This window comes from Hylobates moloch, unplaced genomic scaffold, assembly GCF_009828535.3.
Source record: "Hylobates moloch isolate HMO894 unplaced genomic scaffold, HMol_V3 SCAFFOLD_16, whole genome shotgun sequence".
Classification (NCBI taxonomy): Eukaryota; Metazoa; Chordata; class Mammalia; order Primates; family Hylobatidae; genus Hylobates; species Hylobates moloch.
Window position 1 is genome coordinate 16,342,644 of NW_026652291.1, and position 21,149 is coordinate 16,363,792.

General features: G+C 42.4%; 1 protein-coding gene across 5 annotated transcripts in view; it reads left to right on the forward strand.

The window, feature by feature from the left end:
• Positions 1-20,393, forward strand: part of FOXN3 (forkhead box N3) — a 459,903-nt gene extending 439,510 nt beyond the window's left edge. For all 5 annotated transcript variants that reach the window (XM_032179275.3, XM_058429470.1, XM_058429471.1 and 2 more), the window contains 2 exons: positions 919-1,024; positions 18,702-20,393. In XM_032179275.3, coding sequence (XP_032035166.1) covers positions 919-1,024; positions 18,702-19,257 — 662 coding nt within the window. In that variant the 3' untranslated portion in view covers positions 19,258-20,393. The remainder of the gene's footprint in view (positions 1-918; positions 1,025-18,701) is intronic.
• The last annotated feature ends 756 nt before the right edge of the window (positions 20,394-21,149 follow it).

Sequence of the window (21,149 nt, forward strand, 5' to 3'; positions counted from 1 at the left end):
TTTAGAAGGTAGGATGAGGAGCGATTTCTCAGGAGATTTGTTTGAGAAGATACCCCGGGGAGGGGCCTTTCCTCAGGCCACGAGGATCCCCTGGGGGGATGAACTGTGTGGTGCGTGCTGCGGTGCCAAGTAGCTTGTAAAATCAGCTTTTACGAGAGACAGTTTGGGTCATATTTTTCCCCTTGTTGGATTAAGGATAAATGGAAAGATGTTCTCAGCTTCTACCCATGGCAAAGCATGGGGAGGTGCTTTTGTTTGGTCACCTGGTGTCTGTCCTACAGTGTTGGGGTTTTTGAGTTGTTGTTAGGGTCTGACTGAAGGTAAAAGGTTGTGTTTAATAAATGTGAGAAAATAATATTCGAAGCCTACTTTTGAAAACTCACTTTTTTTTTTAACCTCGGCATTAATCCTTTGGTTGCGAGCTACTAGTCTGATTTTTACTTACCAGATTATCTTTCTGTCTGTCTTACTCTCTGGTTATCTTTTTCTGTCTGTCTTTCCCCGCGTGTGTGTGTGTGCATGTCTGTATGTGCGGGTGTGCGTACGTGTCCGCGTGTGTGTGTGTGCATGTCTGTATGTGCGGGTGTGCGTACGTGTCCGCCTGTGTGTGTGTGCATGTCTGTATGTGCGGGTGTGCGTACGTGTCTGCCTGTGTGTGCGTGTGTCCATGTCTGTATGTGCGGGTGTGCGTACGTGTCTGCCTGTGTGTGCGTGTGTGCATGTCTGTGTGACTGTGTGTGTGTGTGAATGTATGTGCACGTGTGTGTGTGTGTGTTTCTCTCTGTCTCTGCTCCACGCATGTTCTCTGCCCTCTGTCTCTCTTTCTCTCTTATTGGTCTGTCCAGAATTTCTGACTTGGAACAGAAATCTTCACAGTTGAATTCACGTGCGGTGTCTTTCTCCCCTTTGCTTTTTCAGTTCCTCCAGGAGTGATCCAAAACGGAGCGCGGGTCCTGAGCCGAGGGCTGTTTCCTGGCGTGCGGCCGCTGCCAATCACTCCCATTGGGGTGACAGCGGCCATGAGGTAAGGGGAGAGTGCGCTGGGCAGAGCCAGCCTGGGGAGTGGGAAGGACAGCTTTCTGTCCACGGGGTCCCTTCTGGAGACAGAGAGGAGCTGCTTCGAACTAGTGACAGCAATAAACCTGGTTTGGGTGCTCAGAAATGTGAAAGTAACCCCAAGAACTCCCAATCCAAATGCCACCTTCTCTTTCTGGGGCCACCAGATGATCCTGGTCTCTTTACAGATAAGGAGATGGAGGCAAGTTAAGTTTTTTATTCTAAGAAGGCAGGGTAAGAGGTGGGTAGAAGAAAACAGAAGGCAGGATATTAATTGGATTCTAGGCTAACGGGCCTAGCACAAGACCCAGCCCTGTCCCTCCCCTGTCCCGTGACTCTGGGCTCAGTTCCCTCATCTGCGAAACTCCTGCCTCCTACCAGGGGTTGCAGGGAAAATCAAATGCAAAATCAGATGTGAGGCGAGCTTTGGTACGTGGTCTATAAATAGCAGGTGGCATCATTCCCCTGCTTCCAAGAATGAGGTCAGCTGCCAAACCGCATGAACCCTTCCTTGGGACATTTCTCTCCTCCATGCTCTCCATCTCCACTGCCAGCCCCGGATCAGGGTCCACCGCTAGCCTGCGGCCCTCATAGGCACCATTGCCGGAGCCTCCTCCCATCCGCCAGCTGCTTCTACACCCACTCCTGCCCATCCATCCACCACTGCCAGACCAGTTTCCTAACACCGTGCCCCTCTAGCTGTCTGCAGAAGCACCTTTTGTGACTGCCCCTGCATCACCCTGATAGTCCTTCCTTCTCCTCGAGCCAAATGTGTTCCCCAAACATGCCCAGTATTGGTCCATCTTATTCATACAGCTTTGTCTGCATAGATTCCCCTCACCCTCATATGCGAGGCGGCACGTCCTTCAAAATCTGACACAAAAGATGATCCCTTCCCAATGCTTTTTTTAATGTGGTCTGGGAACCAGCATCAGAGAAACTTCTCTTTGCCGTGAACCGATTAGCCCCATGCTTTATCCCTTCAATGAGTGACACTGTATGGTAGCAGTTTCTCTGTGTGTCCCTTTCTGTCCTGGGTGCTTTGTGTCCTGAGGATGAGGGCTAGCTCTCAATCAGTTGGCTGATGCCTCATCACTATTGCATGTGCCAGGCCCTGGTTGCTCGTTTAGAAAAAGCCTGTCTCGCTGAGCTGCATCCCTCGAAGGTACCATCCCTCTCCTTCTGCGTTTACGGATCAAGTTTGCACCTGAAGGCCATTTTGCTTTCATAGTGTTTTATGTCCAAAAGGAAACCAACCCAGAAAGTGTGTTTAGCTGGGCCCGAGCGAGCAGCAAGGTCAAACTCCCCTGCCGTGTGTGGCTTCTCCACCAGCTTGTCTTTTAACTCCTCCTGCTGTTGTCAGGACAAGTCGCATAATCTTCAGAGCAAAGGTCTATAGCTTCTGATAAGATGGGAAGTTGTTAGCAATTAGAATAGTAACAAATTATAAAACCACTTATCATTTCTACTAATCTGACAAGGGGATATTTTCCAAAAATACATGGAAAGGTTTTTCTTGTACTCTCTGGTATCTTTCCTGGCTGCCTCTCAAGTCAATAATTCTTGAGTTCCTAAGTGGTAAGTCTCTTTCCATGAAGCCAAAATTCCAATGCTCTTGCCTCACATTTTTGAAAAAGACATACTCTGTTTTTCATTCTTTCTTAAAATCTTCCCTGTGTTGCCTCATAGTTTACCTTCTTGGTTGAGAAGACTTGGAGACTGTGAACTATTTTTGCTTGGAGCAACAATGTATTTTTATTAGCAGATTCTAAATATAGGCTTACAGTTTATCCTCTTGACCATTTTTTTTTTAGTGCCTTCAAGAGTAGCTTTCACTATGGGCCCAGCCATGCCTTATAGAAGGGCACAGAAAAGCCAGGCGGACAACAGGTTGACCTTCAACAGGAGCCACCTTCTCATTTTAATTCTTACTCTCATGGCATTTCTTATGACAAATTTTACTGGTTAGTTCCCTCTTGAGGTGTTATTTCAACTACTGATGGTTTCTTTCTGGTTAGAGAATAACAAAGCACTGCAGCAAAAGTCTTGTTTCTGTTGAAAGTTGCCACTCATCCAGTCCAGTGAGTGCCTCAGCTGGGCTCCTTCCAAAGTAAAAGAAAACAAGACAGCCTCTGAGCCAAACTTGTGTAGACAGGTTCAGTAGGGAGACAGAAACCACACCAAGTAATTGAACAGAGAGACTTTAATGTTAACCAGGGCTGGGTGTGGTGGCTCATGCCTATAATCTCAGCACTTCGGGAGGCTGAGGCAGGAGGATCACTTGAGGCCAGGAGTTCAAGACCAGCCTGAGCAACATAGGGAGATCCCAGCTCTACAAAAAGTTTAAAAATTCGCTGAGGCCGGGCACGGTGGCTCACACCTGTAATCCCAACACTGAGAGGCTCAGGCGGGTGGATCACTTGAGCTCAGGAATTTGAGACCAGCCTGGGCAACATGGCGAAACCTCATCTCTATTTAAAAAAAAAAAATGACCTGGGCATGGTGGCACACACCTGTGGTCCTAGCTACTTTGGAGGCCGAGGTGGGAGGATCCCTTGAGCCTGGGAGGTCAAGACTGCAGTGAGCCGAGATTGCTCCACTGCACTCCAGCCTGGCTGACACAGTGAGACCACGTAAAAATCAAAATGATTAGAAAGAAAGCAAAGCTGTGAACCAGGTAGGAAGTTATTAACTAGGTAACTGAAAGGGTAAAAGATAACTCAGGGTGTCGTGGAGAGAGTAATTGCAGGAGGCAGCTACCACCTCTAGGGTTGAAGGAACAAAGGGAAGAGGTTGGAATGATCGCCCCTTGGAGCTGAAACTCACCTTTGCATGGGGGGCGGGGACTTGGAAGCAGCCTCTGATGGTGCTGGTGCCTCTAAGGGAACATAGTTCTGCAAGTGCTGGAAAAACTGCAAACTGGGTTTGGCACCTCTGAGAATGAATGCTGCTGCTGAGGTGCAGAGGCATTGCAGGGTGGCACAAGAACAGGAAACAGGCAGGAGTCAGTTCCATCTTTCTCCACCTTCTCAGTCTCTCTATGGCACCCCCTGGTGGCAGAGCCTTACATGCAGCCCAGTGGTAAAGTCCAGCCCCAGCCCCAGCCCCAGTGTGGGAAACAGAGTAGAAGGGTGGGTTTGAGACTGAGTGGCAATAGCTTTGTAATGGCACAGCTTGCTTCATCTCTGTCCACTACAAAAGCATGTATAGTCTAATTAAAGAGTGACTTTCCTGAGCATCGTAGGAGTTTTGAACAAAATCATTTTGGTAAAATGTGCAACCATAGTTTGCAGAAACTAGGCAAGTTACCATTTGCATAAACAGGGATAACCAGTAAAGAGGCTGGGCACGATGGCTCACACCTGTAATCCCAGCACTTTGGGAGGCCGAGGCAGGCGGATCACCTGAGGTCAGGAGTTCGAGACCAGCCTGGCCAACATGGTGACACATCATCTCTACTAAAAATACAAAAATTAGCTGAGTGTGATGGTGTGTGCCTGTAGTCCCAGCTACTCAGGAGGCTGAGATGGGAGAATCGCCTGAACCCAGGAGGTGGAGGTTGCACTGAGCCGAAATTGTGCCATTGCACTCCAGCCTGGGCAACAGGGCAAGACTCTGTAAAAAAAAAAAAAAAAGAGAGAGAGCAAGATAACCAGTAAAGAAAATCGTTGTGCATTAGCAGTTAGTTGTCCAAATACCAATTCTGAACTTGCCCCCCTCAGTTTTAAGGGAAATTAGGGGAAGAGGGGTAGTAAGCTTTAGAACATTAGGGGTACTTGCTTGTAGTATGTTTGCCCTCTTTTTGTAGGGCAAGTAGTAGACACTGAGTTGCTTTTGGAAAGAAGGAACACAAACATAGCTATAGAGGCATTTGCCTAATCAGTGTCTGTGTAAAACCCATTAAGAAGTGCTTGGGGAAAAAAATCTTGTTTTGCATTTTCATATTCATCATAATTTTAACATTTTTAATTTGGCCACATGTCAGTGGAACCCAAACTCAGCCAAGGCTAAAAAGGAAAACAGTGCAGTGGAGACTAGAACAACAGAATGTTATCTCCCAGACCACGTGGCAGTGCCCAAGTATTCTGTGTATGCTCAGATGTTTACGGGGTTGCTGCCCCAGTCTGTTCAGCTGGGGCCCAGGGAGGGCGGGAGAGTCATTAGCACCCACTAAAGACCAATTTCCCAGTCTCTTTTGTGTGACAGGTTTTCCTTGCGAGTCTAAGCGACTTCTCCTTAAGTGAAAATATTTGTCTTTCAGGGATTTTTTTTTCCTCCACTGAGTGGCAAAGGCCATGTTTGTTTGTCTTAACTCTGAAACTGTTATTGACATAGATGAAGTGTTACTTTTATTAGCTGATCATTACACAGCTTCTATTTGCCAGGTTCCTTTGCATATAATTATGATGTGAAATCTCCTTGTAAGAGTATCTGTCAATAGTGTAATTGACTTTACGGTGTTGACTTTTTACTCAATAACCTCCAAGATTGGCCCATCCTTAGACGTTGGAAACCTGCTTATTTTTAAATTTGCCTGGGCGTCAAGTCCTCAAGACACATCATCCTCAAAATAACTACCCACACATCTTAAAATTTTATGCCTGTGTCTTCGGCTGCTCTCCCAGGAAAATCCCTTGCAGAGATTGCATTGAATGGAACATGGAACCCGTGATGATAGCCCTGGGAGAGCTGTTGCTGGCCTTCTTGGGAAGGAGGAGTCCCAGGTTTCTTACATTCACAGCATCGTGGGCTGCCCCACACCCTAGGTTGGGTCACAGCAACCCCCCTGGATCTCAGCCACCTTGCTTTTAACCTTTAGGGCTCTTTTTGATCCCTACATGCTTCATCAGGTGGCAGAAAAGAATGAAATGTCCAGGGTTCGCTAGAGGACTGGGAGAAAGCTGATGTGGGGAAGGCCTGTTCTATAGCAACTGAGCCAACGAAATACATACATGAACGCAGGAACCACATTTCCTGGGTCCATCTCCTGCAGCCGTGTGACCTCAGGGAAGTGCCCATGGGCTTCTCAAGAGGAAACGTGTGTCTGCCTCATGGGTTATTTGGATTCACACACAGCTATGTGCCTGGCACGTAGTCAGCATTCTGTAGGTGTTTCATAAATAAGTAACGTGGAAAGCCTCATGGATTCACCTAGCCTGTCTCCCACAGAGCTTCCTAGGTTTCCTTCCTGAGCAGTGGACCCTCAGGTACCCCAAAACCTTAGGAGAAGGCTTAGATTAAATTCATGCCACATTTCAGCACATTGTACATTTGTTGGCAAAGCCATTGGCTTTGAAGAGTGCTGGCCATAATCTGGACTACAAGTCTAGACCGCCCTACTTGTTACCAAATTATACGAGAGTTTCATCCAATCACCATCTAAGGCTGCTTAATTTTATTTGGATCTCCAACAACCTCAAGTGAAAAACTGCACTTCCCGTGGAACATGAAGCAAGTCAGGCATTCATAGTCTGACTGTAGTAGAAAACATTAATTCTTAAGGTCATGTCAAAATAGAATCATCAGGAAAACCCATCTCTCAGCCTAAGTTCTGCTCCGGGTCAGCTGTCTTATCTCCTCCCTTGAGAAGATATTTGTATCAGGAGTGTAGGAAGGCGGCAACCTTTAGTATTAAGATAGGGTTGTAGTCCAGTTATGTAACTTGAGGGTAAATTGGCTGCTGATCTTTTCTAGTGTTGTATTTTGTTCTGTATGTAAAGACCAAACACCTGTTGGCCTTTGTATTTGAAATCATGGTCTTTGAAGGCAATTGCAAAACTCAGTATTACATTTTGCTTTGTAGTGGGAGGAGAAGAGAAAATACTAAAGAGCTAGGTTTAAGGGAAAGGGGGGAAGAATCCCAGTCACACAAAGCATGCACCGAATTCCCTCCTGGGCCTGTTTCAGCAAGCATAGTTTTTGTTTTGGGCACTTCTGGTCCAGAAATTTAAACAACGACCAGCAAACTGTGAAATTTGATCAACATTCTAGAGCTGCTCCTCATATTTCATATCAATGACATTCGTTAATGCCTTTGAAAGTCCTGGTGGCTCTTTTTCATGTTGTACCTAGAAATCCTCCAAACTCCCAATGATTCTGGACGGTTTTAAATGCAAAACAATTCATGGAGGAGAGTTGTAGGATCACTCCTATTTGTGTTGTGTGATCTCTTGCAAAAAGGAAATCATGTTTTTCTCAGTGGTTTAGGGGAGCAGTTTGCAGCTCATGGGAGAAAATTGTGGTCCCCCTGGATATTACCACTGAGTTAGAACTCTTAGAGCCGATCCTGGATGCTTCCAGGAAGGGCTAATCACCTGGCCCCTGGACATCCTTTACCTTTTTAGCCATGCATCTGCCAGATTGCAGAATTCTCGGGCTGATGGAAGGGATCTTAAACCTCATCTTGATTTTACATCTGAGGCACAGGTAGAATTAGACCGGATTTTGTGAAAAAGGGAAACTAACAAGTTAAATCAGTTTAATGACCTAAATGGCATCTCTCTCCTAGGTAGAATTTGATACCTGGTGAGAAGTATTTTATGCAACTTGTATTAAATGATTCTCTGCATGCTCCTTAGTATTTCCTATCATTCTTCGTAGTGTTCATCTTTACAGTTTGGGGAGGCTACTGTCTTTATTTTTATTTCTTTATTTATTCGAGACAGGGTCTCGCTTTGTCACCCACACCAGAGTGCAGTGGCACAATCATGGCTCACTGCAGCCTCGTCCTCCCGGGCTCAAGTGATCCCCCCACCTCTCAGCCTCCCAAGTACTTGGGACTACAGGCACTCACCACCGCTCCTGGCTAATTTTTCTGTTTTTTGTAAAGATGGCATCTTGCCATGTTGCCCAGGCTGGTCTCGAACTCCTGGGCTCAAACAATCCACACACCTCAGCCTCCCAAAGTGCTAGGATTACAGGTGTGAGCCGCAGTGCCCAGCCCTGAGTTTTTTAAATAACTAGAATAATACTGTGTCTTTCTTAACTTTGTTTTTTTAAAAACTCATATTAGGTTTCTTTGTTTTGTGACATATAGCTGTAATTGAGTCATTTTCACTGCTATATAATATCCCATTATGTGACTATACTATCATTTTTTTAAAAAAGACATTTGGATCATTAATAGTTCTTTGATATTACAAGCGGTGCTACTGTGGAAATTCTTATACATGTCTCCGATTCATTTAAGATGTCTAGGAGTGAAATTGTTGATTTATAGGGTATGTACATGCTCAGCTTTACAAGGTAATGCCACATTGTTTTGTAAAGTGCTTGTTTCCAATTACACTGCCACCAGCAGAGTGTGGTAGTCGCTAGTCCTCCACATCTTGACACACATTTAGAATTGTCATGCTTTGTCATTTCAACCAATCTAGTAGGTATGTAATGGTATCTCATTGTACTTTAATTTGTATTTCCCTTTTTACTAAAGATGTTGCACAGTTTTTCACATATTTAAGGGGCTTTTTGAATCTATTATTTTATGGATTTCCTGTTTAGCATTTTGCTCATTTTTCTACTGGGTTCCCTTTTTTCTTCTCTTCATAGGAGTTCTTGGTATAGTCTACATATCAATCTTATATTGACTACATATGTTGCAGATTTTCTAAGTTTGCGGATGGTCTTTTCACTCTTTCAATTTCCATTCTTATTAATCACATTTATCAATATTTTTATGAAATCTGGTGTCTTAAAAATTTATCTCCCTACTCTGTGGTCATATAGTCTCCTATAGTATTTTTCTGAAAGATTTAAAGTTTTTTGCTTTCACATTTAAGTCTTATTGTTTGAGTCTCTAATCCATCTGGAGTTATGGTGTGAGATAAAGATACATTTAAATATCTTTCAAATAATAAACAATTATCCCAGCATCACTTATTAAGTAGCCCCTCTTTTTCCCACTGATATGAAATGCTAGCTCTGATATATATCAGGTTTCTTTATATTTGTGAGTTTATTTTGAGGACTCTGGGTCCTATTTCATATTTTCCTGTACTATGGCAATACCACAGTGTCTGAATTATTATATCTTTGTAAGTTCTTAAGTCTGGGAGCACATGTTCTCTCACCTTGTTCTTTTTAAAGTGTCTTTGCTATTCTTGGCTCTTTGCAGTTGCATATAAACTTTATAATCAGCTTGATAAACTGCAAGGGGGTGTGCAAACAAGCAAAACAAAGAAAAGACACCCTATTGTGATTCCTGACTAGAATTGTATGGAATCTGTAGATCAATTTGTTGTGGATTACTACTCCTATATTGAAAGCCAGGTGCAGTGGCATGCACCTGTAGTCCCAGCTACTCAGGAGGCTGAGGCGGGAGGGTTGCTTAAGCCCGGGAGTTTGAGGCCTGCCTGAACATAGTGAGACCCTGACTCTTAACAACAAAACCTCCTTTTTGCATCTTTCAGTCCATGAGCATGTATAGTTCTCCATTTATTTAAATCTTAGTGCCACTCATTATAGATTTATGATTTTTTTCCCTAAAGTTCTTATGCCTGTTCAGTTAGATTTATTCTACATAGAATAGATTCTTTTTCGTGCTGTTATAAATTTTACAAATTAATATGATGTATTTTCTACTTGCTGCTAATATATGGAAATGCAATTTATTTCACATTATTGATTTTTTTCTGGCAACCTTGCTAAATAAACTGCATTAGTAACTAACAGTTTATAGATTCTTCTGTGCACAAATCATATCTTTTGTCAATACTTGTGGGGTTTTTTCCCTAATTATTGTATCTTTTCTTTTTCCTGTCCTATTGCACAGTCCAGGACCTCTGAATAGAAGTTATGATAACAGGCATCTCTGTGTTATTTCATATTTTAAATGGACCCATGTTACTGATTCACAATTGATAGGACATTAGTTAAAGGTTTCTTAGGAAATAATGCTTTATCATAACAAAATTATTCTATTCATACTTTGCTATATTTTATCATGAGTGGTTATTGAGTTTCATTAAAAAAAGTTTGCACTGTTAAGATAACTATAAAATTTTTCTTTCTTTTTTTTACTATGGTGAATTATACTATAAATTTGTCATTTTGAACAAAACTTGCATTTCTGAATATACTTGCTTATGATACATTTTTTTTTTTACATATTACTAGAGTTGCCAAGCTAATGTTTTATTTATGAATTTTGTGTCTTTGTTTATAACCCATGTTTCTCTAGTTCTGTCTTTATCTAGTTTAGTGTCAAGATTACATTAGCCTCAGAAAAGGAGTTGAGGCATATTCACTCTTAGATAAACTCTGAAAGAGTTTATCTAAGACTGGAAATATCTATTGCTTAGTGTTCATTGGAACTTGCTTGCAAAATAGTCTGGCACTGGTGTTTTCCTTGTGGGATGATTTTTAACTATTGATATAATTTACATAATGATAATAGAGTGACTTGTGTTTTTAAATTTCCTTTCTTTTGGCAACTCTAGGAGTTTGTCCATGTCACTTCAGTTTTCAAATATATTAGAAAAGAGTTATTCATAATATACCTTGTCATCTTTCAAAACATCTTTTGTAACTGTGCCCCTTTTTTATTCCTTATTTCATTTGTATCATTTCTTTTTTGTTTAATCTCGCCATAGATTTTTTTTCCAAAGAATCAACTTTTTAAATTAGCTGTACTTTGCATTATTCTCTATTCCATTGATTTCTGCTATTTATAATTTCCTTTCTTTTTTGGATTTATTCTGTTTTTCTTTATCTAGATTGTGAACTTTTATTTCAAGCCTTTCTTTGTTTTCTATAAAAGTTTAAGGTTATAATTTTCCTCACCCTACTGCTTATTGCATTCTATAGGTTTTGGTATATTTATTTTAATTATTGTTAAGGTATAAGTATTTTCTAATTGCCATTTTGATTTTTTCTTTGACCCATGGGTATTTTTAAATGTGTTTTTTGAATTTCCAAACTAAAGAGAAGATGGTTGTTTTTAATTTTTGTTTTAGGTTATCTGTCAACATTGACTATTAATTTCAATACATTGTGGTCAGAGAATTTATCTGTACAGTATTGCTTCTTTGAAATTTGTTGACCTTTGCTGTATGGTCTAGTATATATCAGTTTTTAAAAAATATTTCAGCCAGGCATAGTGGCTCACAACTATAATCCCAGCACTTCGGGAGGCTGAGGTGGGAGATTGCTTGAGGCCACGAGTTCAAGACCAGTCTGGTCAACACAGTGAAACCCCATCTCTATCAGTTATAAATGAAAAATAAATAAGTAGATAAAAATAAAAAAGATGTCATGTGTGCATCAAAAAATATGTCTTTTCCATTATTAGCACATGTTCTATGTTTATGTCCACTAAGTCTAATCTTCTCCATATGAAACTTTTGTATGTGTGTGTGTGTCAGCTTGATAAATTGCATACTGAAAGAGATGTATTAAAATCTCCTATTCCAATGTAGATTTGACTATTTCTTCTTGTACCTCTCTCAATTTTAGGCATATATATTTTGAAGGTATTTTATTGGAACTATGCATGTTTAGAATTGTTTTATCTTCCTGATGGGTTGAATCTTTAGACTGTTGAATGACTGTTTATCTGGAATAATGATTTTTGCCTTGAAATCTATCTGACCTCATTTTAATATTGCTATACCAGCATAGCACAACTTGTTCCAGTCTTACTTTTAACCTGTTTTTCTTTATCCTGTTGTTTAGGATTGTCTCTTGCAAATAGCACATGGCTTCTTTTTTCTTTTTTAAATTTGAGCTAATGATCTGTACCTTTTAGCTGAAGATTTTTAGCCCATTTTTATTGACATTTTTGGGTTTGGTTCTATCATCTTGTTTTACGTTTCTGTTTGCCCCATTTTTGCAGATTCTTTTTTGTTTCTAGCATTATTTTAAATTGATTCTCCTACTCCTCATTCCATTTTTCCCCCTTCTAATGGTTTGGAAGTTACCTGTTCTGTTTTTCTTCATTTAGTGTCGATCCTAGAACTTTCAGCATGAATATTTTTTAATATTTAAAGTTAATCAATATCTTTAACCTTCTGATCAATACAGGGCTCTGGGAATGCTTTAAATTCAGTTCTCTCCACCTCCCAATTGATATGCTACATTTCTCCAGTACTTTGGTTCTGGTTTTGTTTGTGTGTGTGTGTGTGTGTGTGTGTGTAACCATTTATTATTGTATTGTACAATCAATACTTGGCCACATTTTCTTTTCTTTTTTGAGACAGGGTCTCACTCCTCTTTCCCAGACTGGAGTGCAGTGGCACGAACACAGCTCACTGCAGCCTCAGCCTCCCGGTTTCAAATGATCCTACCACCTCAGCCTCCCGAGTAGTGGGAACTACAGGGATGCACAACCATGTTCAGTGAATTGTTTGCATTTTTAGTAGAGACGGGGTTTTGCCATGTTGCCAGGCTGGTCTTGGAACTCCTGGGCTCAAGAGATTCACTTCCCTCGGCCTCCCAAAGTTCTGGGATTACAAGCATGAGTTACAGCACCCAGCCTACATTTTCTATACTGATCATTTCTTCTTACATCTCAGATCTTCCATTTTAGATCATTTTTCTCTTTCCTGAAATATATTCTTAAGAAGTTCCTACAGTGAGGGTTTATTCGTAGTTAAAGCCCTGAATTTTTGCCTGAAAAGTTATATTTTGCCTTTACCCTTAGAAGATAGTGTTACTGAATATAAAATTCTAGATCAACAGTTATTTTCTCTCTTGAGAATATTGTTCCACTTTCTTCTGCTTCACTTGTTTTATCTTAATTAGTACTTTAGGTGATACGTTTTCTTTCTACTACTTTAAAAATCTTTTTGTCTTTTTTGTGTCTGCTCTACAGTTTGACTGTGATGTGTCTACATATGGACTTTATTTTCTTTATCCTGCATGGGACGTGTTGGCTTTCTGAATCTGAAAATTGGTACTGTCATCAAAACTAGAAAATTCTAGTCATTTTCTATTCAAGTATTGAATCTTCTCCATTTTTTCTTTTCACTGGAACTCCAGTTAGGTTTCCGTTGGTTCTTCTTTCTGTGTTCTGTCTCATCCAACCTTTCTTCCATATTCTCTATCTCTGTCTCTTTCTGCTGCATTTTGTGTAGTATCTTCAGGTCCATCTAACAGTTCGCTAATTTTTCTCCTCAGCTACATTGAGTTTTTTAGGAGCACCTTCAATGTAGATTAATTTATTTATTTTTGAGGCAGGGTCTTGCTATGTTGCCCAGGCTAGTCTTGATCTCCCGGGCTCAAGCACTTCCTCCTCAGCCTCTTGAGTAGCTGAGATTACAGGTGTGAGCCACCACACTTTGCATTGATGTTTTTAATTTCAAGGATTGTATGTTTTATCTCTAGAAGTTCTGTTTAGTGCTTTCCAATATAGCCTGATCTTCCTTTCTAGTATTTTTCAATTCCCTCCTTTATTTATTTAAACATACTAACTTTATATTCTGTAACTAATTATTTCAACATTTGTAGTCTTTGCTGTTCAGATTCTGTCATTTCTTTGTTCTCTTGTCTCTTTGCTTATGGTGGCTTATTCCCATTGTGTTTAATGTTTTTATTTTTTTTATTACGAACCCATGTTCTTGGAATCTTATCCGTGGAAATTCCTTGTGGCTTGGGTTTAAAGTATGTTCTTCCAGAGAGGATTTGCTTTTAAAACTTCGGTTGGGAGCCTGGGGGACCAGTATACCTGAGGCCACTTTAACGCCCTTAGAGGGTACACAGTAAGCAGGGAGCAGCCAGAATCAACCTTCCTGCTGCTCCCTTCCTGCCTCCCACTGAGTGAGTTTGGGTTCTTGTTCTACTGTGAGGGCAGACGTTTGCTATAGAGAAACTTTGGCTTTCTTAGTTGCCTGATTGCTCACGTTGCAGGTTATTTTAAAATGTTTTATTTGTGTGTATGTCTCTGTTGGTCTCTGAATATCCCTTATTTTCTAGAGAACTCAGCAATGCCTTTAAAACAAGTTACTGTACTTGATCTAGGATCTTTTGTATTATAGTCAGAAGAGAGCCTTCCAAATGTCTCTCTACCACTTGGCTGGAGGTGGAAGTCTTTGGTCATCTCTTCTCTTCCATGTCTACTTGCAGTTGATTTTCAAAAGAAGCTTTGAACTCGCTCCAGTTCCCTGCTTCTACAATCCCATTAATCCCATCTACTTTTCACATTTGGCAAAAGATCACAGTCCTCAAGTAAATCCCTGGGGAGGACAACTACCCTACATGATATCCTTTAGAGTTAGAGCCATTAGTTCCAGAGAGACTCCTAGTGCACCAGGTAAGAGGCGGAGATGACACATGCTCATTATACTGTAGTGGAACCCCTAATTAATTGGTTAAACAAACAAACAAAAAATGGCAAATGGCCATGTCATAAACCTACACCTTGACTTGTTAGTTGAAAGCCTGCTCATTCTGGGTTTGAACTAATGTGATTTCTCTTTTTATGTTTGATATTTTCCAACTATTTGACAAGAGAATGAGTACCAGGTTTTATTTGAGATCAGTAGCACGTGATTTTGTTGAGCCACATGCTTTAAACTGTTAGAGGCCCAGTAAAATCAGGTGGCTTTGATTAATGCTAATTTATGCAAATTGTGATATCGTTACACATAAATTCAGCTAAAACTGAAAAATTGCAGGCATTTTGGATGTATCACATGTTCATTTTAATGAATGAATTTTAAGAAAGTGGTTAGAAATTCACCTTCCAACATGTTCAGAATGGCTGGTTTCTTTTAAGCATTTGTTGTCCTATAATGGCAATCCCTGCGGTGGGAAACATTTGACACCAAGTCAGTGCAGCTGGCTTGCACCATCGTGAATAACATTGCACCAAGTTATTAATAATTGAAGGAGCTTGTCACTTCCTGCTGATTTTTGTGTGTAATTTATGGATTACATAATCCCAAGCTAAAATCTCGGGGAAGGTTAATTTCATCAAATGAGAAAGAGAGACATTTATATTTTAATTCTCACTCCCTGAAGTTATGTCTGTGTACCTGTTTTCATCCAGAAATATTATCAGTGGATGTATTGGTTTTCTGTCTTCATCACAGTAAACTTCCTTCTTCGGGAGTGACAGGGAGATATTTTGAATTCCTGCTTGAACCATCTTTGAAACTGTCTGGGCCACCCCACTCAACAACCATGGGGCTCTCTGAGCTTCTGTTTTTCTGTGAAATGGGTTAAGTAGGCCAGTGTTCCAATAGGGACTTGGGTCATGAACTCTCTGTTGGCATGCAGTGTGATTCTAGGTGGTACCAGAAACTCTGCCCCACACAGCACCAAATCGGGCTGTGGAATCCTTCTCTTTTCTATTCTCCCTTTAATCCATGGGATCTCTTCAAGAAGAAAGTTTCCATTTGGATCCCCCTCTTTAATGCTGCAAATCTCCCTGTTTAAGAAAGAGAGAGACATTCTCAGGCTCGAAACCATTCCTCTTGTGATAGCGTGGAGCTCACGTTTAACGTCATTGCTTTGGTTCTAGTGTATTTCTCCCCTCCCTAAAACTTTGATTTAAAAAATGTTCAAACTTAGGACAAAAGGGAAAGAAAAGCACAATGAATAGCACAGACCCTTCACCTAGATTCACCAGGAATCAGCACCGTGGAGCACTTGCTTTATTTCTCACTCTCTCACTCGTGATTCTCCCCGTCTGTGTTCAGAGAGGGATCATGTTTTGCTTAACTGTGGTAGTGATGTGAGTTGTAAGCCCCAAGTTATTTTTTAAAAGAAGCATTCAGAACTGAATCCATTTATTAAAAGCTAAATATAGCCCACTTTGCTCTTTCAAGTATACTTAGATTTACTATGAATCTGTTTGATGTTAGTTCAGTGGGTGAATTATTTTTGTATTTTACAGTAGTTCCCTCAAATGGCAAAGATTAAGAGGACCATACAACGAGACCTTCATTTTCGTTCGCTTTAATAACTATTAATAGCTAGCTGTGTGATTAATTACATTTACCAAGTTTCACATTTGGTAACACCTCAAAGTAATCCTATCCCAGCCATCTTTATGCACCCAAGACACAGCCAAGAAATAGGAAGTCTGCAAAAAACAGATATGGAGGAGGCCAGACCCCAAAGCTCAGGGGCTGTGTTCACAGGCAAGCCCTGGAGGAACTCCTCTTGAAGGGCCTGTTTCCTCTGACTTGGTGCTGGGTTCCCATACGCCTCCCAATCCAGTATAGAAAGAGAAAACAAGACTGCTCAGAGTGAACAAGTCACAGCAGCAGGAAGTCGCAGGAATCGAACCGCAAGTAAACATGATCAGGCACCACAAACAGCCTTGCTCTGTGCTCAGGACAGTTCATTTAATCCTCACGCAGCCCCACAAGGTACATGAGGAAGTTGAGGCTTCAAGAAGTAAAACAGCCTGCTCAAAGTCACCAATAAGCAACAGTGGGATATGAGCACAGGCGTGTGTGGCTTGCAAGCCAGGCTCTGTCTGTAAGGATTTGGGGGCGGTGGTGTGTATCTGGGATCACGGAGCACAGGACACAAGCTGGGACCCTTCTGGGTCTCACTGGGACTTCAGTGTACAAATGCACACATTGTAAATGTTGGGGTTCATAATGAGGCTCTTGGACATCTAGCAAAGGCTGGGTTTTGATAATGACCCTCATACATTTTGCTGGTGGACATGACAGTACGGAGGCTCTCCCGCAGCCTAAATTTAGCAGAATCCCACTGGCCCTGGAGTCCCAGGAGAGCAACTCCTTTGCCTCACTCCCTACTGCACCCTTTTCATTAGGGACTCTTTCCCTTCCCCTTTCACTTTCTATGTGGGGTGCAACTGAATTCTCCCTGAGCCTCAAGGCCCATGAGGGTGACAGGAGAAAAGCCAGGGTAGAGATTGTCACTACTGTTATCTTATTGGTGGTCCTGACCCCACAGCCCTTCTACCAGTGCCGTATCCTCAGCATGTGCCCAGTGAGTCATGGTGGTGGAGACCCACAGTCACTTCCCAAGCTTCATACTCTCAGCCACGTGATTCCACCTGCTGCTGCACTTCCTCAGTTTATCTGTTGTGTCCACCGTACTGACACAGCGATAGCCACTGGGGGCCTAGCAGTAACCACACCCTGTCTCGTGGAGCTAGCTCTCTAATGGGACACATGACCACACAATTCATAATGATGGTGGGGAGTGCCCTCTATGGAGGGAATGGAAGAGTACTTACAGTTGGGGTCATCTAGGCAGGAAAAGTAGGGTCATGTTCCCCAGAACTCTTAGAAATGGATCACAAGGTAGATGAGCTTACAGGAAACCGGGCCAGAACAGTTCCCATCCCTGCCAAATTCTTCAGCCCTCGTGTCCAAGGTCAGATGCCTTGTCTTCCACAAAACATTCCCTGGCGTCCACCCTTCGTCCTCTTCAGCTATAAGTGACCCTTCTCTCCTGCAAGTATTCATCCTTCTAAAGGCTGGGTGCCAGGCACTAAGAGACAGGCAGCTGCCTCCCAGACATAAGTATTGTGGGGCCTAACCAGGAATAAGCTTCACAGCCATTGTTCTCAGGCCAAGCCGTGGTCCAGGCACCTGTAGGCATTAATTCGTGTCCTCAGCCCCACACCCACGGGGAGCAGGTGTAGTTACTATTCCCACTTTTGCGATAAGGAAGCACAAGGAATGTTAAGTACATCGCTCAGATGTAAAGACACAAAGAAATAATCAGAGGTGTGATAAGTGCTACAAAGGCCTGATAGGCATGGGTAGCAGGGACCTTGTTATAGGGAAATCACAAAGGAGGGTCGGTCTGGTGATGTAGCTAAGACCTCAAGTCTGAGAGTCAGACTGTGATTCCAGTCCCTGCTCTGCAAGTGATTAGTTGTGTGACTTTAAGTACATCACTGAACTTCTCCAGGCTTCACTTCGAGCCACTGTAAAATAAGGATGCTAATATCCACTTTACGGAGTTAAACATGGTCCTCTGCGCAGACTTAGCAGAGCGCCTGGCAGGCGGTGAGTTCGGGAAATCGTAGCTTATTGCTCTCTGGTCTATGATGTGACCCTGACTTGCCTTTCTGTTAGGCTGCAGCATCGCTGTGGCAGTGTCTATATCCGATCCAACCCCGTGTCCCTCCCCCAGAACCCTCCCTAAGGTCATGCATTTCTATTAGGCGCTCAGTGAATATTTGTAGATTGCATGAATGAGGGAGGGAATGCATGAGTGAGTAGCTGTCACCACATGGCAGGTATCTATCTTTGCTGAACACTGGTTTAGTCTTCTGACAAAAGCCTGCTAATGTAGCCGCTTCAGATGAGAGCAGGCTTTTTTCTCTGAAGTACCCAGCCAACATCGTCTGGCGGTGTCTGACTTCGTGGTGTTGGCGGGGACACGAACCAAGCACAGCTTGATTTTTATGGTTTAATGTAAGAGATGGAGCCTCCAGCGCTGTCACTTCAGAAGAGTGTTGTTTTGACGTCTCACCACACAAATGGAGTGAAACTGCCGTTATAGGAGATAAGCAGGGGAGACTGAGGTGTCAGGATTTAGGACCCTGCTTCAAAGGAGATCCACCTGTTGCCCCCACAGTTTGCGAGTGGCTCCAATGAACACGAAGGGGCTGATGTTTGAATGCAGGCGGGCTGCCGGGTGCCCCCATCTGAGGAGGTCTAACTGTGTCCCCTCTTTGTCTCCCGTCCCTCCCCACTGTCCTCGCTCCGCAGGAATGGCATCACCAGCTGCCGGATGCGGACTGAGAGCGAGCCGTCATGTGGCTCCCCAGTGGTCAGCGGAGACCCCAAGGAGGATCACAACTACAGCAGTGCCAAGTCCTCCAACGCCCGGAGCACCTCGCCCACCAGCGACTCCATCTCCTCCTCCTCCTCCTCGGCCGACGACCACTATGAGTTTGCCACCAAGGGGAGCCAGGAGGGCAGCGAGGGCAGTGAGGGGAGCTTCCGGAGCCACGAGAGCCCCAGCGACACGGAAGAGGACGACAGGAAGCACAGCCAGAAGGAGCCCAAGGATTCTCTGGGGGACAGCGGGTACGCATCCCAGCACAAGAAGCGCCAGCACTTTGCCAAGGCCAGGAAGGTCCCCAGCGACACACTGCCCCTCAAAAAGAGACGCACCGAAAAGCCCCCCGAGAGCGATGATGAGGAGATGAAAGAAGCGGCGGGGTCCCTCCTGCACTTAGCAGGGATCCGGTCCTGTTTGAATAACATCACCAATCGGACGGCAAAGGGGCAGAAAGAGCAAAAGGAAACCACAAAAAATTAAAAACAAGTCACTGATTTGTTTTGAACTTACGGCCATTTGGTTTCAGCATGTCAGGAGATTTCTAATGATTTGTGGCAATATCAGCAATTTTTTTTCTTTTTTCTTGTTTTTGGTTTGGTTTTCTTTCTTTTCTTTTTCTTTTATTTTGTTTTAATTTGCCCCCTCTTCTTTGTTTTGGACCCTTAAGAATTTTATTTTTAAAGGAGATTGAAGCCATAGAACTCATATTGACACTCAGCTGTTTTACAAAAGCTTTTCATTATCCGAAGACAAAACCGAAAAAGCCAAAATTACCATTGCTTCCTCCAGCTTGTCAGAAACCTGTGGCTGAATCCGCAGGGACGTCAACGTCAATACCACAGGAACACACATTCAGCACCTAGAAGGCACGTGGGCAAAGTAATCATCGTTCAGGCCCAACTCTTAGGTTTCAAAAGTCAGGTTGTCCATCCCATTGGGTTCACTGAGTGAAGGCACATAAAGCAATTGAGGAGAAGGAGGAACCCCTCGTCCCCCTAGGAGCAGACCCAAGCTTGTGGCACCAGGCATCTGATGGTGCCAGGAAAGCCACTGGAATTGTCACACGGCGAGCACAGAGGGCCGGCCACCAGTCCTCCATGCTTCTGAACCCTGAAGCCCGATGACGTCTTACGAGGTGGACGTTGGACTGTTCATGCACATCGGGTGTCAGTGACTCATGGAGAAGAAATGGGGTAAATTTTTAGTGATGTTGCTAATCATTGAATTCTTTTCTCTATTAAGAAAATGTTCCAAAAGCCATAAGCCTGAAGGTTGGCCCTGTGCGCACACACACACACACACACACCACAACACACCACACACACACACACACACACACACACACACACACACACACACGAAGGAGAGAGAGAAAACTGATGCGGAAAACAAGCTGTGTCTTCTTAACTGCCCAAGTGAAAAGCAACCAAGTCCAGGAAATTACAATAGCTGTTAAGGAAAGGAAATAATGGTACAGATCTTTTTCTGTCTATCAAAACTATTTGATCCAAGTGAAAAAAAAAAAAAAACCAACTAGAAAGCTACGGAACCTGCCATTAGTATTGTGGTGTATTTTTAAGATTAAAGGTACACTGATGGACAAAAAAAAAAAAAAAGTAAAACATGGCAAAAAATAAAATAACTCCTATACTGCCCTCAAAATGGAGTTTGCAATTAATGTTAGGATTTATCTTTGCAAAAATCAGTGATTTCCACATTCAGCCAGTATAGCCAGCAGAAATTTCTGATCCATAATGCATGGATTCCTTCGAAGAAAAAAAAGAAAAAGAAAAAAATCACAAAAACAAACTTTTTTTATTCAAAAGTAACAAAGTTCTTGTAAGGTAAATAATGTATTTAGCATGAAGCATGAATTATTTTCATATAAATATAGGAAATAGAGAAAAGGCTATGCCTCTAATTTTTAAGCCCTTAGGCTTAGAGGTTCTTTTGGTTTTCTTCTTTTTTCTTTCTTTTTCTTTGCTTTCTTTTTTTCCTTTTTGTTTTTGTTTTTGTTTTTTGTTTTTGTTTTCGGGTTATTTTGTTTTGGTTTTTTGAAGCAGGTGTTTAAGGTTTAACCTTCTTCAGGGACAAATTCTGACTGTTGGGGAACTTACTCTGCAATATAAAAATATCTTCATGCTCTGGTAGGGCTTGGATGGTTGAACTCTGTACTGCCTTGTGTGCACTTCAGCCCCGACCCCCTCTGATTCTCTGTTGAAAAGTGTGTCCTTTCTCTCTGTCTGTACATGTTTAACATGACGCAATAATTTGAGGGCAAACTTAGTAGTGAGTGTGTATGATAGAATCAAGAGAATTATGGGACGCTTACTTGAGAAAATCATTACCATGATTTGGTTCTAGGAAAAAGG